This window comes from Malaclemys terrapin, chromosome 4 (assembly GCF_027887155.1).
Source record: "Malaclemys terrapin pileata isolate rMalTer1 chromosome 4, rMalTer1.hap1, whole genome shotgun sequence".
NCBI classification, from domain to species: domain Eukaryota; kingdom Metazoa; phylum Chordata; order Testudines; family Emydidae; genus Malaclemys; species Malaclemys terrapin.
This window is the reverse complement of record NC_071508.1, coordinates 82,384,888-82,408,226: the sequence shown is the minus strand read 5'-3', so window position 1 is coordinate 82,408,226 and position 23,339 is coordinate 82,384,888. Positions and strand designations below refer to the sequence as shown.

At 45.8% G+C, this 23,339-nt stretch overlaps 2 protein-coding genes across 6 annotated transcripts in view; one reads left to right on the top strand and one right to left on the bottom strand.

Annotated features, from left to right (window-relative positions):
• The window catches only part of PSMC3 (proteasome 26S subunit, ATPase 3), a 35,585-nt gene extending 16,231 nt beyond the window's left edge, over positions 1-19,354 (top strand). The window contains exons 12-14 of one of the 4 annotated variants that reach the window (XR_008444699.1): positions 33-161; positions 15,738-15,930; positions 18,946-19,354. Coding sequence is in view for 3 of the 4 variants with exons in the window: in XM_054025529.1 (XP_053881504.1) it covers positions 33-143 (111 nt within the window). In the remaining variant the exon portion in view is untranslated. Of the gene's footprint in view, positions 1-32; positions 913-7,006; positions 8,915-15,737; positions 15,931-18,945 lie in introns of those variants that run through there. The other 3 variants (XM_054025529.1, XM_054025531.1, XM_054025528.1) reach the window with 3 other exon arrangements.
• Positions 888-21,092, bottom strand: LOC128835807 (transmembrane protein 178B-like). Of its 2 annotated transcripts, XM_054025532.1 has the most exons (4): positions 20,679-21,087; positions 11,009-11,122; positions 8,991-9,128; positions 888-2,587 (listed from the first exon to the last, which is right to left on the bottom strand). In XM_054025532.1, the coding sequence occupies exons 1-4, from the start codon at positions 21,052-21,054 to the stop codon at positions 2,343-2,345; spliced, it is 873 nt and encodes a 290-aa protein (XP_053881507.1). In that variant the 5' UTR covers positions 21,055-21,087; the 3' UTR covers positions 888-2,342. The 2 variants fall into 2 exon arrangements, with proteins under 2 accessions (XP_053881507.1, XP_053881508.1); XM_054025533.1 differs by lacking the exon at positions 8,991-9,128 and having other exon boundaries at positions 20,679-21,092.
• Between the last annotated feature and the right edge of the window lie 2,247 nt (positions 21,093-23,339).

Below are 23,339 nucleotides of genomic sequence, written 5' to 3'. Positions count from 1 at the left end.
TGTCCCTTAACTACTCTCTCTCTCTCTGGTAGGGGATGATCGCACTTCGGCGTGGAGCCACAGAGCTCACCCATGAGGACTACATGGAAGGAATCCTGGAGGTTCAAGCCAAGAAAAAAGCCAATCTGCAATACTATGCCTAATCTCTGCACTGCAATCAGGTATTGTGGCCTTGGCAGAATTGGACAGGCTGGAATTCGAGAGGACTGGACTAAACAGAGGATGGTTAAGACTGGATTGTTTGGTCATATTTTATGTGCTGGAAAAAAAAATAAAGCTTTTTTTCCCCTCCTTTCACAAAAAAAAAAAAAAAAAAAAACTTGCCTAGATAAGGTTCATAATGCTACAACTTGAAGGGAAAATAATTCATCCCCTCCATGAATGTGAAATTGGCCTTGAAGTCTTACTTGGGTTGGGACAGGCTTAAATCCTAGGGTGAGAGTAATTGCTTATTTAGAGCCCCTTGCTGTGGAGTAGGAGTGAGAGGGAATGATATATTTAGGGGTTGTAAATGTAATCTAAATCAACCATTGGCTGCAGGCCAAAGGGACGCAAGGTCCTCAACACATCTACAATCCTTTCACTGCTGCAGTCAGCGGAGGCAAACAGCTAAGCAGAGCCTGTCCAATTCTACACTGGCTTGAGCAGTCTTTTGTTAAGGTCATGTACTTGTTCCTAACCACAAGCCTCTCTTAACTTCTCCTTTGCAAAGGAACGTTCTTATCTTCTTGCTCCCAATTCCACCCAGTATCCTTCCCTCTTGGTGGCTGTTACACCCCTTTCTCAACCTGTTAATATATCACTATTGTATACGGCTTGAGGTGGAGTGAGTAGTTACTGCTCTGCAGTGCTGTGGAAGAAAATAACTCACCAAGCCATTCAATAAACAAGTTTTTCAGTACTTTAATGCCAGTTGAGAATCACAGCCTCCATTTAAAAATGACACTTTATAAATACACTGACTTTAGCACTGCTTATCTTACATGCCATTCAGTTGTGTTACACATCTCTCTTCCACTGCCTGTGCACCTTGTGGGGGGTGGGGGGGGGAGCAGTAAGAGGGATGTATGAAAGAAAACTTTACCTGGCAGTAGCTTGGCTCATGTTCCTGAGTTAGCCCTAGTGCTGATGTGGGTTACAAGCTGCTCACCATCCATTCCTCCAAAAAATGTTTTGTTCTCTGCTGGTTACAGGACGTGGCATCAACTGAGCTGTGGGTTTGTGATTGAACTGTGCACAGCTAATGTATCCCCCATTCTAGACAGACAACTGGGGACAAAGCCTATGAAGGACAGTGTATGAAATGAACATAAGCCAAGCTTTCTGGGGAAAATAAATCTTCTGGATATACTGCAACAAGCTACTGTGACCGCTCCAGCTTCTTGGTGGCAATGTGTCCTCCTCTAAGCTCAACAGTAAAAGCTTGTAACTCTTCTCAGAGAGTGCTCTTTCCTTGCAGTTAGGAGTCATGTACCTCAGTTAGAAGGTAGCTGGGTCCTTGAGGTTGATCCCAGCAGCTGAAACCACTGCCACTATGTCTCCTTATGGAACAATTCCACAGTGAATGAATGGTGCTTGTAGCTTATTGTTCCTAGCTTTTGCACACACTCATAACTAGGGTCATGTGCATTAGCTGGCAGATGCTGCTGCTTACTCAATGAAGTGACTGACATGGAGAGCAGAGGACCAACTCCCCCCTCCCCACAGAAGGGGAAGGCTGGTTTGTTTAACTCCTGCTGTCTTTCCAAGCAAGTTCAGTATTGGCCACTGGCAGCCCCCATTACATAATGGGGGAGTGAGCCTCACTTTTTGCAGCAGATCTATCAATACTGAAGATGGATGAGTTGCCGTAACCACTATTTGGATCTTCACGCTCTTTTGGACAATGGAGGTCTGAGCCAAACTGCTAGAGGCCAAGCCCATTGGAAGGGTGTTCAGCCTCCTGTCAGTGTTACACAAACTCTGCAGCTACACATTTATAATGGACAAGAATCCTCCACAACTGGACTAGAACAAAAGAGCTGCAGTTAGTGTTTCAAATAAACAGGAGATAATCCCTTAATTATAAAAGAAAAACTCCCTCTTAAATCAATGAGCAAGTCAGTAGAACATTAACCCCAGCTTGTTGTAGAGTCTGTCTAAGACAGAAATTCTGTAGCAGGAGAACCACAGGGTCATATTTGCCCCAGGACTTCGCCAAAAACCGTTAACATCCCTAGTTTGTTCCACAGGTGTGTACCACTCTCCGCAATGGGGCTGAAATGCCATGTCCATGGTGCTGTTAACCCACAGCTTTACCTAGGCTGTGCTTGCTGGAGTCTCTTCTCCTGCACCCTTTGAGGTCACACAGCTCCATTTTCCTGTCTGGGTTTCTGTACAGCAGTACGAGAGGCATTGAGCGAGGGGGCCAGCGTGCAGAGGAATCCAGCCAAAAGAGTAAGTCCCAGGCCTCCCCAGGCACAGAACATGGACCAGCCGTAGCCATGGCTGATATCCTCTGGCAGCCCATAGACATAGCGAGGATAGCGAGACAACTCAAAATTAATCCCAGCCACACAGGTACAGAGTGAGATGATGCAGCATGTACCTGCAGGAGAAAAGCAAAAAATAGGCAGCCTTTGACCAGGCCTGCAAAGCAATGCAGCTGTACCCATAGTTTCCTTCCTTCCTTCCTCCCTCCCCAGGCAATGCCAAGTCTGACTCTTGATGACCTTTTATTCTTTACACTGAAATCTTACAGAAAATGGAAAAAACACAAATGCATCCCACAGCTCCACTACACTGCATTTCATTTTCCAGCTCCTCAGGTCAGTTTCCCCTCACCTCATTACACGCACCTGCCTAACGTAGGTTGACTTACCACAGTAGTGTAGACAAGACCAAAGTTACATTACTTCAGTTAGGTGAATAACGTAACTGAAGTTGGTGACACTGCGGTACGTCGACCTAAGCAATAACACAAGATGTTCACCTGCAGACTTACCTTACTCTTCTCTGGGAGCTGGAGTACCAGAGTTGATGGGAGAGTGCTCTGCACCAGACCTGCTAAATCAACACCGCTGCATCGATCGGAGCAGCAGTAAGCGTAGACATGGCCTTAGTGCTCATTCCTACACTGGTGTCTCACCTGTGCCCCACCATCCAGGAGCTGTTTCAGATTAATTTTCTCTATTTCTCTGCTGCATTTTGCTAACTTGACTTATTTCCTTTCCTGCCCATGTTCCTAATCCTCTCACTGCCCTTTGTAGAAATCTGTCCTCTCATTTCAGAGAACATGCTATTCACCCCCTCAGCTCACCAAAAGTTCAGTTGAGCTAGGTAGGCCTCCATAGTAAACTTCCTGCTGTTCTTTCACCCATTCCCAGAAAAAGGCTTCCTTTCAGCTGGTTCTTTCTTGGTTTGGTAAAGGTTCAGCCTTCGCTATTAAAGCACCTGGCATATATTTGTGCTGAATAGTTATGCACCAATAAATTTAAGGTTGTAGCCACATCCACCTACCCTGTGGCCACCATCACATATGTCCTGGATAGGTCATTTAAATACCAGAACCCAAGTGTTGGAAAGCCAGGAGTTAAAGTTACACATCTCATGCCAGCCAACCTTCATGCTGGGAAGCCAGGACATTGTGCTGCTCTTGTGGGAGTGGAGCGCTTTGTGCTGCTCAGTCTCCAGGGGGACTGTTTGTCTTGGACTCAACTACCAACAGTGGCCTACTCCATTCCCTGAATGGACCAGAGGAGAGCAGGTACCCAGACTCCTCTAACTAAGATAGTCCCACTGCCTCCCAGCTCAGGAAGTACTTGTAGCCAAGGTCTGGCCCTTTTGAACTTCCCCTGCTCTCCCTCGCTTAGGTACAAGGTAAAATGTCCTCTTAGGAACGTTTTGCTACAAGCAAACATTCATTTTCTCCACTGTCCAGCCTTCTGGGGTTCAGGTTTTATGCTAAGATCTCATTGCTAGGTAAAAGATTAGAATTTTTTTTTTTAAGGAAGCAGAGGGCTCTGCCTTTGCCCTGTTTAACATGCACTAAACTTGCTGGAGCTTTCCAAATCCTCATCTCATTCCAAAATGAACATTTCTTATTCCACTAAATTTTGCACTGTGCACTGTATCTCCGCTCGGGGAGGCTAGTAAACTATGTTGCATGTCTCCTCCAAACTTTTTTTTTAAGTGGCCAAAAAAAAGGCAGAAGACTTTTGCGGCCTGAAAAAGAGCTCATTTTCCAGGCCGTCTTCTCTCAGAAACCTTGGTTGACATGGCTTCAAATCCCCTACCCCACTCCTCCAAAATTTACCCTGATTATTGACCTAAACTACCCATTTTCACATGTTGTGGTTTTTAGAGAAGGTGCAATATAGGAATATCAGATCAATGACTGACTTCCAGAACACTCCATCGCTGACCATTTTTAAATGAAGATTAAAGCTACACTCTAGGAATCATTTTGGGAGAGGTCTATCTCCTGTGTTATAGAGGAGGGTCAGATCAGATGATCACAATGGTACCTTCTGGTCTTGGAATTTATGAAACAACTATTCATAAGTAATTACTGATTCTCTGCTTAGGAAATCCACTAGGTTGGTGGTGACACTCAGGAGGTGAAGACACATTAGGGTTATCCTTGTTGGCTCCATGGCTAGAGCCCGATGACTTCCAGCAGTGAGGAGCCAAGCAGATGCCTCCTTACCGGTTTATGTAGTGCAGCACAAGGTGTTATCCATTAGGATCTGCACTGTGGAGTTTTTGAAGAACAGATAGAAAGGCCATGTGGGCTAGCCTGACTGTGAGCTCCAGTACATGGATGTAGAGCCTCATATTCTCTAGGATCTGAGTTCCTTGCCTTTGGAGATGATCCAGTGGGTTTCCCAATCTGAACCTGATGTGTGTGTGATTAAAATAGTTTTGGGGGCGGAGAGAGGAGGGGTTTAGAATGGTAACACCTCCAAGCCCATTTTTCAGGTTCCTTCCAGTAGCTTAGTTCTGTGACAACCTGCAATAGGACCATCATCTTCTTGTTCATCTGGTGTTTTGTTGGGGAATACAGCTACCTGAGACAAAGGCTGAACAGTCGCAGGTGAAGTCTGCCAAGCAGTGTCATATACATGTGGGCCAACATGTGGCCTAGCAGCCCCAGAAACATTTATACAGTTGCAGTCAAGCACCAGTGATTGCTGGGGCAGGAGCATTTCTTCAGGAAGGGATGCTCTTGCCAAACTGGAATCAGGGCTCCTACGAACTCTGTCTGTGATGGGATGAGAGACTGGTTTTTCATAGTTCAGCAGGGTTACATCTACACTGCACACCAGTAGCAGCGGTCTATAGGATATGTGCAGCTACACACAGCTGTGAAAAGCAGGCCGTGTCCTCACTGTGGTGTGTAGCTACACGTGTATGTGAAAGGCTCTGACTGGGGGCAGAAAGTGGGGAAAGGCTTTGGCAGCTCTCTGGAGCAGGGAAAGGCTCCAATAATGGGGAACTGCTGCAGCCTTTCCTCACAGCCTCTACCCCTTACAGCCTTGTCTCACTGCTGGAGCCTTTCCCTGTGGTGGGGAAAGACTCCAGGAACATGAAGGCAGTGGGCCACTACACTGCTAAAAACAGCAATATAGGGGAAGCACTGCTTGGGCAAGTAGGATACGTACCAATAGGGTTTAGACCTGTCCTTACTTTACTTTCCTAAGCAGTGTTGCACTGTGCTGTGGTAGGAGGGCATGTAGAGTCTACTCCACAACCCAGCAACAGGAGTGTGCCATTCAGACATACTTTAGGAGTCCCAGATGAGAGAATAGGGAGAGGGATGATGTACTTCATGTGTGCTGCAGATTCCTGCTGAGATCCACCCTTAATCAGCCAATTGTCCAGGTAAAGATAGATGTGGATACTTTTTCTTTTGAGCTGTGCTGCTACCATCATTAGGCATTCTGTGTAGACTTTCAGGGCCACAAAGAGTCCAAACAGCACCACCTAGTAATAGTTTGACCCCACCATGAATCCTAGATACTTCCTGTGTGCTGGCTGGATGGGTATATGGAAGTACAGATCCTGCAAGTTGAGAGCCATGAACCAGTCCTGGGCTTGCAGAGATGGACACAAGTGTTACCATCCTGAATCTGTCTCAGGTGTAGAGTAAGACAAAGATCCCATCTCTTCTTCAGGATAAAGAAATACTGTATCTCTATTCCCATGGTATCTCTGCTATGGTTCCCAGATGAAGCAATGAGATCATTTTTGTTTTAACAGGCTCTTATGAGAAAGGTCACAGGATGGGGAAGGCAGAATGTAGTGAATGGAACTGTACAAGGTAGCCTTGGGCAATGTTATCTAATGCTGTTGGTTAGCTGTGACAGCCACGCGGGCCTGTTGGAATGGGGCAAAGTAGTTCTTGAAGTAGTTATAGACTTTAGATCAGCACCGTTGTGACTCTCAAGCCTCCCATCAAATCTGTTGTCTCAGAGGAAGCTGGGTTAGCCAAAGAGGTGGAAGACAGGCATCCCCTGCAGCTGATATTCCAGCTGTTGGCCCTGGAAGTAAGACGACCTCCCCTGCGGTTGGTGGGATTGATATTTGTAAGAGTTTCTGTAGGGAGCTAATGTGTAAATGCCAGGGACCTTAAGAAGGCCTTTGAATCCTTGTGGAAGTGGGGCACTTCATCTGTCCGCTACGTAAGGCGCACTATTCCCTCCAAAGGCAGGTCCTTTATCATGGCCTGTACTTCCTGTAGTATGCCCAGTGCCTGGAGCCAGCAGACCTGTTGTAGTGAGGGCTGTGGCAATCAATCTTGCAGTCGTATCAGAGGCATCCATAGCTACCTGCAGCAATGTTCTCATGAACCATCTGCTCCTCCTTGATGATCTTCCATGTTATCCCTGCTATTCTTTCCCCCATGAAGTAATTGTACTTGGTAATTCACCACCCAAAGCAACACCTCATGAAGATGCCTTTTGTCCAAACAGGTCTAAATTTTGTGGGTCCTTATTCTTAGACTTTGATTTCTCTTGCACTGCAGATGACCAATAACCCTGGGTTTGGGTGAAGGCAGAAGTGCTCAAAACCTTTCAGCAGCACCTGATACCTTTTCTCCACACTCCTGGAGGTGGGAGGAAGAGTGGCCGGGGTCTGCCATAGCTCTTTCGCCAGTTCTGGGATCCTTTCATTAATAGGGAGAGCAATGCTGGCGAGGGTCATCGCACTCAGAATATCAAACAGTTTGTGAGACTCTTTACATGAACTTAGTCTCTATGTCCAAGGACTCCACCATTCAGGACAGGAGGTCCTGGAAGGTATTAAAGTCTTCTATTGCTGAGGCGAATGCTAGTGTTAACACCTTGTCTGCTGTTAGAGGATGCTGGGGCCTGTCCTCTAGTCTCCTTTTCTGTGAGGCAATGTCTGGTTCTAGTGTGGTTGGCCTAGCCAGAAATGCTGCCAGAGAGCTTGGGGTGCAGGAAGGTGACCTGCTCCTTGACATGTGGGAGGACAGTTGTCAGTAAGACCAATATGGCATGCTATACAAATATTGGCCACATTAGGGCTGGCTGGCTCAGTGCCCCCGCTGTGCTGGTTGCACTCCCAGATACCTCCTTGGGTCGTTCTCTGATGACAGGAGACAGGGCTTTCTGCTCAGTGCTGGAAAGAAGAATTACATCAGTGACGGGAGGAGGACTATCTCACCTCATTCAAGGGTGATGATCACTAATGGTACAAGGCTGGTACCAGCTATCTCTTCAGTATATTGGGAACAGCCCTGGGAGTGATATGGATGTCTCCAGAGCATACCTGAGCCTCTTGCTCAGCTCTGTCATGAGTATCATTGCAACTGGGTCTCATGTTCTGCATGATTGATTAGGAGCTTTGTCCTTGAAGTGGTGTTCCCTGGTCTTCCATCCGGGAGCTCCCCTCAGTCGGAGTTACGTGGATGCTCAGACCAACTACACAAGTTGGTATGTTATTTATGAGTGGGCACAGGGGCTGGCTGTGCTGCCTGAGTCAGGGCAGTTGGTGCGGGAGCTGGAGTTGTTCGTGCTGACTTAATCACTGCCAGGACTGTTGCAGTTGAGGCGTCATTGCCGAGGTCTTACTTGACACTGAAGTGTTCAGCACAGACTCTGCCAATGTTCTCTACTTTCCACTGCCCCATCCCGAAGTGTGTTAAGTCCTTAAATGAGCACTGGCCAATGCTGGCTTATCCATCCTCACTCTGGACCCAGAGGTGACTGTTACAACTAGAGTGACCCACATGGACTGCTCAAGCAAATGTAGCTTGAGCCCTGCTTCCCTGGACTTGTGGGTCCTGGCAGAGAAGGACTTGCACACAAAGCACTTATTCAGGAGGTAGCTCTCCTAGGCAGAAGAAGCCTCATCTGTATCCATCCTTGAGGAGGCTCAGCCCATTGCAGGATGGGTAGGGTTTGAACCCTGAGTGGACTCTGCCATGAGGTGTGGTGATTGGCACTAAGCCCCTTGCCTTGCTGTACATGGAGATCATCAATTTGCCATTTTTAAAAAAAAGAAATGTCCTTTAGAGAAAAAGTGTGGGGACAAAATTCTTCACCAAATGGACTGGAAGAACTGGTTTAAGGTCTCTGAAGAGTGTAGCGGGTCGAGTAGTCACTGGATTCTGCCTCAATTCTATGGGCAGCAAGAGGGAACCGAGGGAGGGTCACTACTGCCCCACCGTTTATATCCTCATGCAGGAGCACGAGGTGGCGCAGGGGACATGCACAGCCTTGATGGACACCGCTACTCAGAAGACTCTGATCTTGCATGCATGCCTACAGTGAGATCTACACTGACACAGATGCAAAGAAGAAACCTGACTCATCTCCTGCCATGCGGATCTAAAATGTCAATCTCCATGTTATATCAACTCTTGCATTAATAAATGGCTTTGTGCTGTTTGCTGATGAGGCTGATTATACTTCTACCTGCTTGGGATGTGGCTCTAATGCTTTCGATCAAAAGTTTGATATTAGAATGAAGAGAAAAACTCTCACCTCCCATGAGGAAGAGCAGCCCTGCCACGTATTGCATGAGCTCGTGCTGTTTACAACAGCCCAGCATACCAATGATCCAGCCAAACAGGATGATGGAGACTGCCATGCCAATGAAGCCGGCTGTCATTCTCCGCAGATCTGAAGAGAGAGAGGAGCAAGAGGGGAAGAAACAAAGGAGACACCAAGACAGGATGTTGGGGAGGCAAGAGAGACAATCCATTGAGATTATTAGGTCTACTAATAAATTAGTATCCCTGATGGGCTTTCCCATACTGCACCATCTTAGAAAGAAATTGTTTGCATTACAGTAGTGTCTAGGTACACGAAGACCCCCTTTGTGGTGGGAACTACACACTGTCCTGAAGTGCAAGAGACAACTTGGACAGAGGGTGATGGGTGGAAGGGATACAACATACCAGCATAACAAACACACTGAGGGTTTGCAAACATCATATTAAAACCACAACTTTTTTGTTGCTTTGTTACACTGGGGTTATTTGTTGTTGTTGGGAAGTGATTAGCTAGACAGAGAGACAAAGGAAAGGAGACATTGAAAGGAGGGGGGGAAAGTACGGAGCAGGTGTAGTGAGGCTACAGAGGAAGAGGATTGGAGCAAACAGCTAATCAAAAGGGGAGAGAATGTCCATAGTAAAAGCTGTAAAAAAAAAAAAAAAAAAAAAAATCTGGAGGTTCCTGCTTCTTTCTGCTGCTGCCAACAACTCAGTTTCTGGCTGACTTCTCCTGGCAGTTTCTCTTTTTACTGAGCTCAAATGGGGTTGGGGAAATGGATGGGGTGTTCCCTGTGTACTGGAGTATCGGGGACACTGGGTAATGCTATCTGGGTCTCAGCTCCTCTCTTCCTCACTGTAGTACACCTACTTGTCTCTGATTCTGCTGGAGCAGAGGGCCACCTTTTAAAAAATGATAATGAGTTTGAGAGCCCAACTTGCATCACTTTAAAAAGGTTTTATTTTTAAAGGACTGATGCTCAGCACTTGCTGAAAATCAGGCCCCTTTAATGTGTCTCAACTTGGGCACACTAAAAATCACTAAGCACTTTTGAAAATTTAGACCAGAATGTAGGAATCCAGTGTTCTGAGCCCTATGCCTACAGACTTGTCAAGCCCTATGGCATTTTCTTGCATGTCTCTCTAACCATAGTTCTTTGTGACAGCATCCATGTGCAGCACCTATATGAACATGCAGATGTGTGAGGCTGCAGCATGATCTCAGTCATGTTGCATTAATTGCATAAAAAGTCACCTAAACTTGTGCTGGTAAGTTTTATAGGGTGGAAACCAGGAGGGGAAGCTGGGTTGCCTAGTAACTCATATCCTCAGGAGTCCAGGAAGGGAACCCCAGAAGGCAATGTGAACATGGATAGGACAAATAGGGGAAGTAGATGAGGAAGGAGATAGTGGAGCACTTTCAGGTGCATTGCAGGTGACTAGGCAGCTGGGAGGGGTTTGGGTAGGAAGGAACTGGCAACAAGAGGATGCAAGGATGGGCATGTGGAAGAGTCAAAATTAGCATGCTTTGAGAGGCGAGGTCATGAGAGGGAGCTAGAATGAGGTTACGCATCATCTGGGATGTAGAGAGAAAGCATGGCAGGCACTGTACAAATCAAATAAGTGTACAGCCCTGACCCAATAGGACTAATCTGTGCTTCAGCATTGAGTCTGACCAACACCAAGCTGTTGAGGGTATCCCATAAACTGCAGTGACACTTCCATCACACCCTAGCAGATCTGCAACATTATTGCCAATTTATATGGCCACTGCAGTAGCCATTCCAAATGTCCTCTACACTTGGGTCACTTTCTGTTAACATAATTTGCTTGTCTCCAGCCTCCCTAATTAAGGTTCATTTAGGCTCTAGATACCATTCACTGATCTCTGAATCAGGGCCCCATTTGGTACTGAAGTCACAGCAGTGACCTAGATATGAAAGGTTCTGAATATGCTTGTACCCTGCTTAGTAAGGGTGCATGGCATTGGTAAGAGTCTGGATTACTTACGGAGAGCATGCCACTCGTCCTGCCGGATGATGTTGGTAATATTGATGGGTAAATTGCGTGGCAGAGAGGATGAGGTGTAATGGTACTTCACAGCAGTGCAGCGCTGAATAACTCCTGAAAGACATAGAAAGAGCAATGTCTGTACCTAGCTTGACTTTAGGAAGTGCCTCATTGCCTTTGTTGTCCTAAGAAGCAGAGTTTGCCAGTCTAGCATGCCAGACGCATGATGGTCTTAGTTCAAAGTTAACCCACTAACTCAAGCCAGCAAATGAATAGGACAGCAACAGAGCAAGTGTAACCAAAAAAGGGAGTGTGACTGAGTTTCAGGATGGGCACACAAAGTGTGACCTGGGATTAAAAGGGGAGGGGGCCAGTGTGGAATAGTCACTGAGGGAGAAGGCAGCCCCATTGCCTGGGAGTGAACAAAACACTAGTAAAAGCATACTAGGGAACAGTCCTGCTCAGCTCCTTCTGGCAATGGTTGTGAAATGCTCAGGGATATTAGAGAGGCTACAAAGGCAGACAATTCAGTAATAATGGGAGATTTCAACTATCCTCATATTGACTGGGTATATGCCACCTCTCAAAGGGATGTAGAGATAAAATTTCTAGACACCATTAATGACTGCTTCTTGTCCTGAATCCCATAAGGGGAGAGGCAATCCTTGATTTAGTTCTATGTGAAGCACAGTATCTGGTCCAGAAGATGAATATAGCTGAACCACTTGGTAACAGTGGCCATAATGTAATTAAAATTTAACATCCTTGTAGGAGGGAAAATGCCAAAGAAATCCACCACAATAGCATTTAACTTAAAAAATGGGACCTACACGAAAACGAAGCTAGTTAAGCAGAAATTAAAAAGGAACAGTCAGAAGAGTGAAATGCCTGCAAACAGAACGGAGGCTGTTTAAAAAAACCATAATAGAAGCTCAAACTATATGTGTACCCCAAATAAATAAAACGGGACCAAAAAAATGACATGATGGCTAAACAGCAGGGTAAAAGAGGCCAAAAAGGAATCCTTTAAAAATTGGGAGTCAAATCCTAGTGAGGAAAATAGAAAGGAGCATTAACTCTGGCAAAACAAGTGTGAAAGTATAATAAAGCAAACCAAGAAAGAATTTGAAGATAATTCTGTTCTTATAATTGTGTGCTTATCAGACAAATAGACAAACATAATATGTTGGGGGACAGTCAATGTGGCTTTTATAAAGGGAAATCATGCCTCACCAATATATTAGAATTCTTTGAGACAGGGGTCAACAAGCATGTGGACAAGGATAATCCAGTCCATATCGTGTACTTGGACTTTCAGAAAGCCTTTAGCAAGGTCCCTCATCAAAGGCTCTTAAGCAAACTAAGCTGTCATGGGATAATAGGGACGGTCCTCTCATTGATCAGTAACTGGTTGAAAGACAAGAAACAAAGGGTGGGAATAAATGGTCAGTTTTCACAATGAAGAGGTAAATAGTGGGGTCACCAAGAATCTGTAGAGAGAACCAGTGATGTTCAACATATTCATAAATGAGCTGAAAAAGGAGGTGAACAGTGAGGCAGCAAAATTCTCAGACAATACAAAATTGCTCAAGATAGTTAAGTCCTAAGCTGACTGTAAAACATTACAAAAGGGATCTCACTAAACTGGATGACTGGGTGACAAAAATGGTAGATAAAATTCAATGCTGGTAAGTGCAAAGTGATGCGAATTGGAAAACATGTTTCCAGCTATACATACAAAATGATGGGGTCTAGATTAGCTATTACCCCTCATGAAAGAGATCTTGGAGTCATTGTGACTAGTTCTCTAAGACATTCACTCAATGTGCAGCAGCAGTCAAAAAAGCTAACAATGTTAGGAACCATTAGGAAAGAGATATATAATAAGACAGAAAATATCAAAGCTGCTATATAAATCCATGGTACACCTCCACCTTTAATACTGCATCAAGTTCTGATAATCTCATATCAAAAAAGATATATTAGAATTGGAAAAGGTGCAGAGAAGGGCAACAAAAATGATTACGGGTATGAAACAGTTTCCATACAAGGAGAGATTAAAAAGACTGGGACTGTTCATCTTAGAAAAGAGATGACTAAGGGGGGATATAATAGAGATCTATAAAATCATGAATGCTATGGAGAAAGTGAATAGGGAAGTGTTATTTACCCTTCACAGAACACAAAAACCAGGAGTAACCCAATGAAATTAATAGGCAACAGGTTTAAAACAAAATAAGGTACTTCTTTACACAACACAGACAACCTGTGGAACTTGTTGCTGTTGGGTGTTGTGAAGGCCAAAAGTATAACTGGATTTGAAAAAGAATTAGATAAGTTCATGGAGATAGATCCATCAATGGTTATTAGCCAAGGCGGTCAGGGACAAAACCCCATGCTCTGGGTGTCCTGAAACCTCCAACTGCTGGGACTGGATAACGGGATGGATCACTCTAAAATACCCAGTTCTGTTCATTCCCTCTGAAGCATCTTGCACTGACCATTGTCAGAGACAGGATACCGGGCTACATGGACCATTGGTCTGACCCAGTCTGGCCATTCTTATCTTATGTTCTTATGATTTTCTTCTCTAATAAGATTCATTGGGACAGTAACCTCTCAGCACAGACCTGGCTCCACTGGGTATTGGGGGAGGGACAGGCTTCACAAGGAAAAAAAAGGCAAGTACACGGGAGCCCTCTTAAGTCCAGGGATATTTAGAAATTGAGAAGGGGATGGGGGAGAGTGATCTCAATTTCCCACATGCTAAAAGACTGTTGATTTTAATTTATTTTAGAATTGATTCTGAGTGCGTAGATTTGTAAAACCACACTAAAGAGGGAGATTCCAGAGCATGCGCCCTCTCTAAGTCCTTATACAGCTTCCATCAACAAGGGCAGAAGAACAAGATTTGCATTTTGTTAATAAAGACTTAGTTCAGAGACGTAATATGGGGGATATCACTGTATGGACGCCTCTTGTCCACTCCCAGAACTCAATCTAACTCTTATTGACTTCAATGGGATCAGGTCTCATTCACAAAAGATTTGTGCAGCTCTGAATTAAGTACTTAGGCCACATCCTCCACGTCATGGTATCTAATTAACTAACTAATTCCAATCATCATTGTCAATCACGGTTTACATATCCAGTTATTAATATTTACCATACTAAACACTTTATACGGTAGGGCTGAATTTTTAGTGTGTTCACTTTATCGATCGGGGTGGCCAAATTTACTGACCCTCCGAGCCGCATACAACAATCTTCAGAAATTCGAGAGCTGGGGCACACCTGTTGGGGCTTCAACCCTGCAGGAGGTAACAGCCAAGACTCGGGCTTCAGCCCCACTCCTGCTAAAGATGGCAGCCCCAGCAGGTGTGCCTCACGGGGCTGAGTCCTCAAGACCCCCCTCCCTGCAGGGCAGAAGCTCCTACCCCACCACCAGGCAGAGATCCCAAGCTCCCTACTCCAGTCTAATAGGTGGAGAAAGGGGAGGGCTTGGGGGGCTCCAAGAGCTGCACTTCAACCATAAAAGACCCACATGCAGCTCACAAGCCACAGTTTGGCCACCCAGTTATAGATCTAGCTTCTTGGTGTGAGTTTTTATGGAATCTATAATTAAGGCTGCAAGTCTGTCATGGAGGTCACAGAAGTCACAGATTCTGTGACTTTCTGAGACCCCCGTGACTACTCCAGTGGCCGGTGTCTCTGTCCCAGGGACCGCCTGAGCAGCTCAGGCAGCCCCTGGGCCAACAGCAACGGGGGTCCCAGGCCACATGCCGCTACCAGGCCCCCACCCCAGCAACAGCAGGCAGCCCCTTGCCCCAGAGTGCCCAAGATTTAGTCAGGGATATATAGTACAAGTCATGGACAGGTTACAGGCCAGGAATTTTTGTATACTGCCCGTGACCTGTCCATGACTTTTACTAAAAATACCCGTGACTAAAACGTAGCCTTAGCTATAATACAAATAACAATTAGAAATTCTGTATAAAATTCTATATAAAACTAACAGCCAAATTAATCAAATCTTATAAAAATCAGTGTCACATTAGTAAACAGATATTACAATACAGGCCCCAAAACAAACACTGATTTACCTCCTACATTCAGTTAGGCAGGGTTTGTCAAAGGTAAAACCTATTTTAGATAGACTACTGTAAAGAATATGAGAAGCAATTTTACATTTTTATCTCAGTATATGAATATACAATTTAAGAATCTAGCTTGCTTTATAGATCACTTATGTCCCAAGGGATCTGAACTAAGGACTTATTGGCTAAAACTTCATTGATTAAAACGAAGACGCACCAGCTCTTTATTTAAACCGGATGGTTTAAATATTTTTAGAATATAAATCCCATATACATCTGGTTTCAAAATGTTAAGTCCATTACTTTCTCTCTTAGGGTTGAAATTTAGTATAAATTGTAGGGTGGAAACAGAAGATACTATATCAATAAGTGTTTCCCTAAAGGTGAATTTGAAGTTTGTAAATATTAAGGCCAGAAGAGACCATTATGATCATCTAGTCCAGGGGTCGGCAACCTTTCAGAAATGGTGTGTCGAGTCTTCATTTATTCACTCTGATTTAAGATTTTGTGTGCCAGTAATACATTTTAACATTTTTAGAAGGTCTCTTTCTATAATATATAACTAAACTATTGTTGTATGTAAAGTAAATAAGGTTTTTTAAATGTTTAAGAAGCTTCATTTAAATTAAAAGGCAAGAGTCCCCGGACTGGTGGCCAGGACCCAGGCAGTGTGAGTGCCACTGAAAATCAGCTTGCGTGCTGCCTTTGGCACGCGTGCCATAGGTTGTCTATCCCAATCTAGTCTGACCAGCTACATAACACAGGACAAAGAACCTCATCTGATAATTTCTGCATCAAGCCCATACACCATGGCTCGACCAGAAGGTATGTTTTAGAAAGATATGCAGTCTAGATTTAAAGACTACAAGTGTTAGAGAATCCACCACATCCCTAGGTAAATTACTCTAAAGGTTAACTGCTCTCACCGTTAAACCATTGTGCCTTATTTCTAGTCAGGTTTTCTAGCTTCAGCTTTCAACCACTGCATAATGTTCTGCCTTCTTCTACTAGATTAAAGAGCCATTAACTATCACAAATCTGTTCCCCATGAAGACAGTTGTAGACTGTGATCAAGTCACCTCTTAACCCTCTCATGGATAAATTAAATAGATTAAGCTTTAGTCTCTCACCATAAAGCATGTTTTCCAGATCACAAATAATTTTTGTAGTTCTTTTCTGAACCCCTTCTGGTTTTTCAACATCCTTTTTGAAGTGTTGACACCAGAAGTAAACACAGTATTCACTAATACCATATACAGAGGAAATACCAGCTCCTACTCTTGCTTGATATTCCCATCTTATACATCCAACATTTAAAATATATATATAAAGTTTATTTGACAAGACACATTTTCCATACAACCATGTTTATTTGGATTACTCATCCTACCATTTTTGAATTCTTTCCTGATTGCATCCCATATAAGTCTTTCACAATCTTGATTGGGATTTATGTCCCGGTAACTGGCCTATAGTTCCTGGGTAATCCTGTTTAACCTTTTAAAATGTTGGTGCTATGCTGGCATTTCCAGTCCTCTGGAATCTTCTGTGTTCCAAGATTTGTTAAAAATCAACATTAATTGTTGACAGGGCTCCTCTCCCAATTCCTTTAATATCCTTGGGTGCAAGTTATCCAGTCCTGCAGATTTTAAAGTGTTTTAACATTAACAGTTGCTATTTAACATTCTCCCTCGTTACTGATGGGATAGTATGTATTTCATTATCACTTTATGAGATCACTTACATCTTCCTGCTAATTTCCAAGTACAGAGAAAAAAAATATTTATTGACTACTACTGCCTTTTCTCTATCATGATTGATAATTTTACCTTTCTTTTCTCATATTGGACTGTGAAATTATAAGGGGTACCATTCCTCTTGGGTCAGAGGCCTGCAGCTAGCTAGCTAACTGGTTAACTAGCCCTGTCTCCTGCACATGAAAAAGAGCAGGACATGGAGGAAAGAACTGCAATATCTTCCAGAAAGCTGAGGGACCAGGGGCTGTGCTCCCAATGCACTGCTACAGGTGCTAATGCAGAGAGCAACTGCTCCAGAAACCAAATAGACAGAAGGCAGACTGTGTGGAGTCCATTATTGCTGAGGCTCTGAGGCAAGTGCCAGGACATCTTAATAAAAAAGTTACTAGCATGAGGGTCAGAGTTGGGGAAGCAACCAGTTAGCCTGCACAGACTTTGAGGGAAGAGTCTGCAAAGTTTTGATTTGTTTGGTAAGAAGGCTTAAAATAAAACTAACTGGTGGAAATTGCTTCCCTGGATTCCTTGAGAGAGCTCAGACAGAACTAACTAAGGACGTGAGCTGGTTCAGCAAGATCAAAGCTTGGTCTGGTAGAAGGAAGGCACTATAAAATAGGCCCCAGTCCCTTTTACATGGTCCTATACCATTGCTGGGATTTTTTTGTTCCAGATTATATTTAAATAACTTATTATTGTCTTTTAACTCTGCTGTCCATAGGGTTTTTTTCCACTGATCTCTTTAACTGATAAGAGAAGCTATCTCCATTTCCTGATTGCACGCATTGCCATCAGGTTCTCCATTTGTTTTATTTTATATTGCTTCTTTCATCTCTCCTCTTAATCAGGAATTTTTTTTATCCAAGAAATCTTTTCATGATTGAAAAAGTGTGGGTTTTTTGGGCATTTAATAAAAGCATTTTAAAACAATCCCCCATTATTGTTCCCTCTTATGTTTGAATATTTCCTCAGCTAAATTTTGCTCATGATAGTTTTCAGCTTCTCTACCTTATCGTACATTTATGTTCTGAAATTCTCACCTGTAAAGGCTGAGATGCTTGAAAGTCTCTATAAAAATCACATTACCATGTAATAATGCAAGTTACTGCATCCAAATTACCAGACCCTATTTCTGTTATCAGTTTTTGTCTTGTAGTAATAGGTAAATAATTAGATAAAGGCAGGGTGAACTTAGTTTATTCAAACCTTGAGGAAGGCCCATAAGGAGTTGAAACAATGGATTTCCCCCTTCCTAGTCTGCTTCCTTAATAAATCTTTTACAAAATCTCTTATTGAAATCTTATAAGGTCATTTATTCCTCTGTCGCTGCAGGCCTCTGAAATTTCTTCTTTTTCCATGAATCAATTAGTAGTCCCCATTAAGGTTTCAGATTTGGGCTCGTTGCAAAGCAAGGAGAAAGAGAGCCTTGCAATGATAAATTGTAGCAACCTGCAGACCCTAACAAGTGAAAATGTTTGCCTATCGTTCCCTACACATAATAATGTCCCTGACCAAAGAGCACAATGACAAAGTCATCTCCCCACTGACGTGAAGAGGCTGGTTACAAACTGTAGCCACAGGAAAGTTGGGTGGGGAGAGGCTGTGAGCAAAGCAGGGAATGAGGAGGAAACAGTGAGAAAAAAGAGCCAGATCCATTTAAATCCATGATCCTGCAATACTAACACGTGAATGATTTTACTTCCAGGAGTAAAGAGGTAGGTGGATCAGGCCCTAGACAGAGAACCACCACTCCTGTGCCAAAAAAAAAAAAAAAAAGCCTGCACTTTTCTAGCTGATGGGAATGGACTCTTGGCAAAGTTTAAAAAAAGAAGAATACAGTGAGACTCCAAGTAATGTGGGGGTGGTTTTTTTGAGGGAGGAAAATGCTAGTAATTTCAGTAGAAGTAGAATGATTCGATAGGAAGCAGAAACAGAGGCAGACATTTTAAAATGACAAGGTCAATTAATAAAATGAAACTAATGAACTGCCTTTTAGTGGAATGAAATCAACATGGAAATATAAATGAAAATGGATCCTGGTAGATTAAATGGAGAAAGAAGCTAATTTATTTTGTAATGGCATTTCTAGGAACAACAGCCACAGCTGCACATTAGAGAGGATTCAGAGATGAAGCCCAGCGCCACAGTGAGTCATTCCATCTTCTGTTGTACAGGGGCTATGGGGACTTGAACCACAGCTGGAGGACACAATCAAAACTACTCGAACATTTGGTTTTTGCTATTTATTTTCATTTTGTGCCTAAGTCAAGGAGCTTCTCCTCCCACCCCCTACTCGTCCATGTTAATAAATATCTCTTGGGTCAGTAAATCATGCTCTTCAAAACAGAATTTTTGTTGTATCCCACTTCGTAACTACTCTGTAGATTGTCTATCTGGATTGTAGGCAAAGTGGGACAGGGGCTGTCTTCATAACCGTTTAAGTCAAACAGCACACTGTTTGCACTATCAGAATAAAATATAATAATGTTTGAACAATTGCTCAACTGTGTGTCATATGCCCTGTTAAAGGATAATCTCCTTAGCCCAGGTAGCAGGGGCCTGTGCTGGTGGAGCAGGATCAAAGTTCTATCCCCACCATAGAGATTGGGGCATAGCAGAGAGATGATCATGCAGTGGGAGAGGGCACATACCTATTAAAATACATGGAAGTGTCACATGCTGTAATAGGAGAGGATAGGCCTTTTCTGTACAGCTCAGGTAAGACCATGCTTGGAATATTTCACTCTGCCAAAAACATACTGACCCAGTGAAGCAAATTCATAGGTTGAATATGGGGGCGGGGGGGGAATCCCTCCAGGGAATATATGGAAGGGTCTCCTCAGGACCATGGCACTAGTTCCAATGGTGAGGACTTATAAAAATAGACTGGGAAAAGCCCTGCAGACCATATTGGGCTGCCTACCAGTTTTCAATGACAAGGAGGGAAGCACCCTAATCAGACCCAGGCCTGGCCAAGATAACAGCACAACTGTAGCAGTGCTACATGGGGTAGGCATCTGCCACACCCCTTCCAATAAATATATAACAACCTTTTAAAGCTACCTGGCTGTGAAAAGCCACTGCTGCCCACAGACTCCTGGTCAGGGCTGTGAGCTCGGTCCCCTGGAGCAACCAGTGCTCCCTTTCAGCTAGGGTACTGCCCTATAGGAAATGCTTCAGGGGAAGGTATCAAATCCCCTTGCAATTCCTTGGCTGCCTGAGCCGCTACCCCCCAGGTAGTGGCAATGCTTCCGTCCCCCCCCCCCCAAGAGACGGGCCAGAGCAGCTGGGCGCTGTTGCCACCCCCGCACCAGAAGCAGGTGCAGCCAGGTGAGAGGCTGAGCCGGCCCTAGGGATGCATGGGGGGGGGGGGGGCAGTGACAGACCCTGCGGCATAGGAAACAGACCGACTTCGGACTGAGCCGGCCCGCGACAGGATGAACCACTCACCCCCCGGGGCTCTGCCCTCGGCCCAGCAAGCGGCGGAGGACCCGCTCGCCGGGTGGGCGACAGATACCCCCAGCCCTTCCCAAAGGCTCTTTCCGGCCGGTTGGCGCCAGCTGCCTGGGGCTGAATGGGGAGCGAGGCGGGCTCAGCACCGCGGACAGCGGCTGGTTGCAGCCTCTGGAGATGCTCAGCTCAGCCACAAGGGACCCAGTTACCGGCAGGGGCAGCCCAGGGAAAGGGCAACGCGGGCTGCTCCCCACCGGACAGAGCCCTCAGCCCCCCCCCAACCCTCGTCTCGGGCCCCCCCTTTCCTCCCCCTCCGCCCGGCCTCCCCCGAGCGCCCCCTCACTCCGCCGCCCGCTCCCAGCCCCGCACCTTTCCGGATGAGCTCCTCGCTGTCTGGCTCGTAGCCCGCGCGGTGGCAGCGCCTCCAGAGCCCGGAGACGGTGGAGTTGAAGCGGCGGCCGCAGTGCGAGTCCAGGGCGGCGGCCGGGGCCGGGGCAGAGGCCGGGGGGTGTCCGGGCAGCAGAGCCCGCGGGGGGCGGGCGCGGAGCGGCAGGTGCGGGCTGGGCGCCGACATGGAGCCGGGCGGGTCGCTGCGCTTGTGGCCGAAGCCCCGGCAGCGCTCGCGGTGCCGCCGCGCGTCCGTCTGGTACCAGGAGTCGGTGCCGATGGCCACGGCCAGGAGGGCGAGGGCGGCGGCGGCCAGAAGCAGCCCGGAGCCGCTCAGCGCCTGAGCCGCGGCCGCCATCTTACCCGCGCCGGGGGCGGGGAGCGGCTAGGCGGGCGGCAGCGCGTCCCCGGCAGCCGGCCGCCTCTCGTGCTCGGGGCCCCGGCTGGCGGCCGCCCCCTCCCCGCCGAGCAGCCTGGCCCGCCACTCCCGCCCTGGGGCACGGCCCCGTCTGCCCCGGAGGGAGCCTGGCCCCGGGTGGCGCGGCCCCAGCAGGGCGAGGCTACAGCCGGGTTCCCGCCCCACCAAAGTCCGGCGCCTGCGGGGCAGGGAATCCCTGGCTGCCGAAGAGCCGCTTCGCAACCGCGCGGCGTGCGCTGTGCTCCGGGGCCAGGCTGGGGAGAGCGGCCCGGCTCTGGAGGGGCCACGGCGCTCAGTGCCCCGGGCTTTGGGTACCTCCCGCCTGCGGCCCCTAAACACGGGAATCACTGGGCATCATCTTCCGTGTCCGCGCTCCTCACGGTCTCAGCCTGGCTCCCAGAGGCGAGCCTGCGCCTCTTGAAACGCTGCCCGTGCAGTTTAAAAAAAACGCGTTTCCATCTGCCGCTGCTTCTGGCAGGGACGCGTGTGTGTGAAATGCTGCATGCATCGCAGGCTGTGCTTTTCTCCAGCTGGCCCAAAATCAAGTGGCCACAGCTGGGCATGGCCAGATACTCTGGCGATGCAAGCCAGGTAACTCTTTCAATGCACGACAATGTTAAACCCAGCGATAGGATCCACCCCAAGAAATGGACCTACAGAGGTCTCTAGGACTCCATCACGAGCGGATTTTGGCTACTAGATAGTTATGAGGGTGAGCACAAGGACAGCCCTTTTCTTTGAGAACCATGTTTGAAATCCCACTTAGGATACCAGCGAAAGCCTAGTCTCTAGTGAATGTCCATTCTGCTGTACCATCCTGTGATCATAGCCAAGTGAAGCTGGAGAGAGCCATGAGCGGAACAGACAAGAGTGCTACAAGATACCCTTCAGGGCTATCTGTAAATCTGTCTGAGGACTTAGGTCTAGAATAACAGGGGTACTGCATGTCTGTAGCGAAGGGCCTTACCAGAAGGGTATGGGGAACTTGTATACTACATAGTATAAAACTGGCCCTACAGGGTCAGACCAATGGTCCATCTATCCCAGTATCCTGTCTTCTAACAGTGGCTAGTAACAGATGCTTCAAAGTGAATGAACAGGGCAATCCATCCTCTGTCCTCCAGCATCTGACACTCAAAGGCCTACGGCCACCCAGTGCATGAGTTAGTTAGTCCCTGACTAACTTGAGTAATAGCCATTGATAGACCTATCCTTCATGAACTTATCTAATTTTTTTTTTAATCCAGGTTATAGTTTTGACCTTCACACCATCCCCTGACAACCAATTCTACAGGTAGACTGGGAGTTGTGTGAAGTACTTCTTTTTGTTTGTTTTAAATGCGCTGCCTATTTCATTGGGTGGCTCCTGGTTCTTGTGGTTATGTGAAGGTGTAAATAATACTTCCTTATTCACTTTCTCCACACCATTCATCATTTTATAGATCTCTATCATATCCTGCCTTAGTTGTCTCTTTTCCAAGCTGAAAAGTCCCACTATTCTTAAATCTCTCCTCACACAGAAGCTGTTCCGTACACTTAATCATTGTTGTTGCCCTTCTCTGTACCTTTTCTATTTCTAATGTATCTTTTTTGAGATGGGGTGACTAGAACTGCACACAGTATTCCAGGTGTGGGCATACCATGGATTTATGTAGGGCCATTATATTTACTGTCTTATTATCTATGCTTTTACTAATGATTCCTAACATTCTGTTAACTTTTTCAACTGCTGCTGCACATTCAGAAGTTTTCAGAGAACTATCCACAATAAACACAAAGATCTCTTTCTTGAGTGGTAACAGCTAATTTAGTCCCATCATTTTGTATGTATAGTTCGGATTATGTTTTCCAATGTGCATTACTTTGCATTTATCATCATTGAATTTCATCTGCCATTTTGTTCCTCAGTCACCCAGTTTTGTGAGATCCCTTTGGAACTCTTCAGAATTTGCTTTGGATTTACCCATCTTGAATAATTTTGCATCATCTGTAAACTGCCACCTCACTGTTTACCCCTTTTTCCAGATCATTTATGAATATGGTGAACAATACTTGTTATACAGATCCCTGGGGATCATCACTATTTATCCCTCTCCATTCTGAAAACTGACCCCTCATTCCTACCCTTTTCCTCTCTTTTAATCAGTTACTGATCCATAAGAGGGCCTTCCGTCTTATCCCATGACAGCTTATTGTGCTTAAAAGCCCTTTGGTCAGAGACCTTG

Coding starts and splice junctions, on each gene's coding strand:
- LOC128835807 (XM_054025532.1), bottom strand. CDS start 21,054: ATGGCGGCCGCGGCTCAGGCGCTGAGCGGCTCCGGGCTGCTTCTGGCC. Junction 9,129..11,008: donor GGACGAGTGGCATGCTCTCC/GTAAGTAATCCA, acceptor CTCTCTCTTCAG/ATCTGCGGAGAATGACAGCC. Junction 2,588..8,990: donor GCTGCTCTTCCTCATGGGAG/GTGAGAGTTTTT, acceptor TTTCTCCTGCAG/GTACATGCTGCATCATCTCA.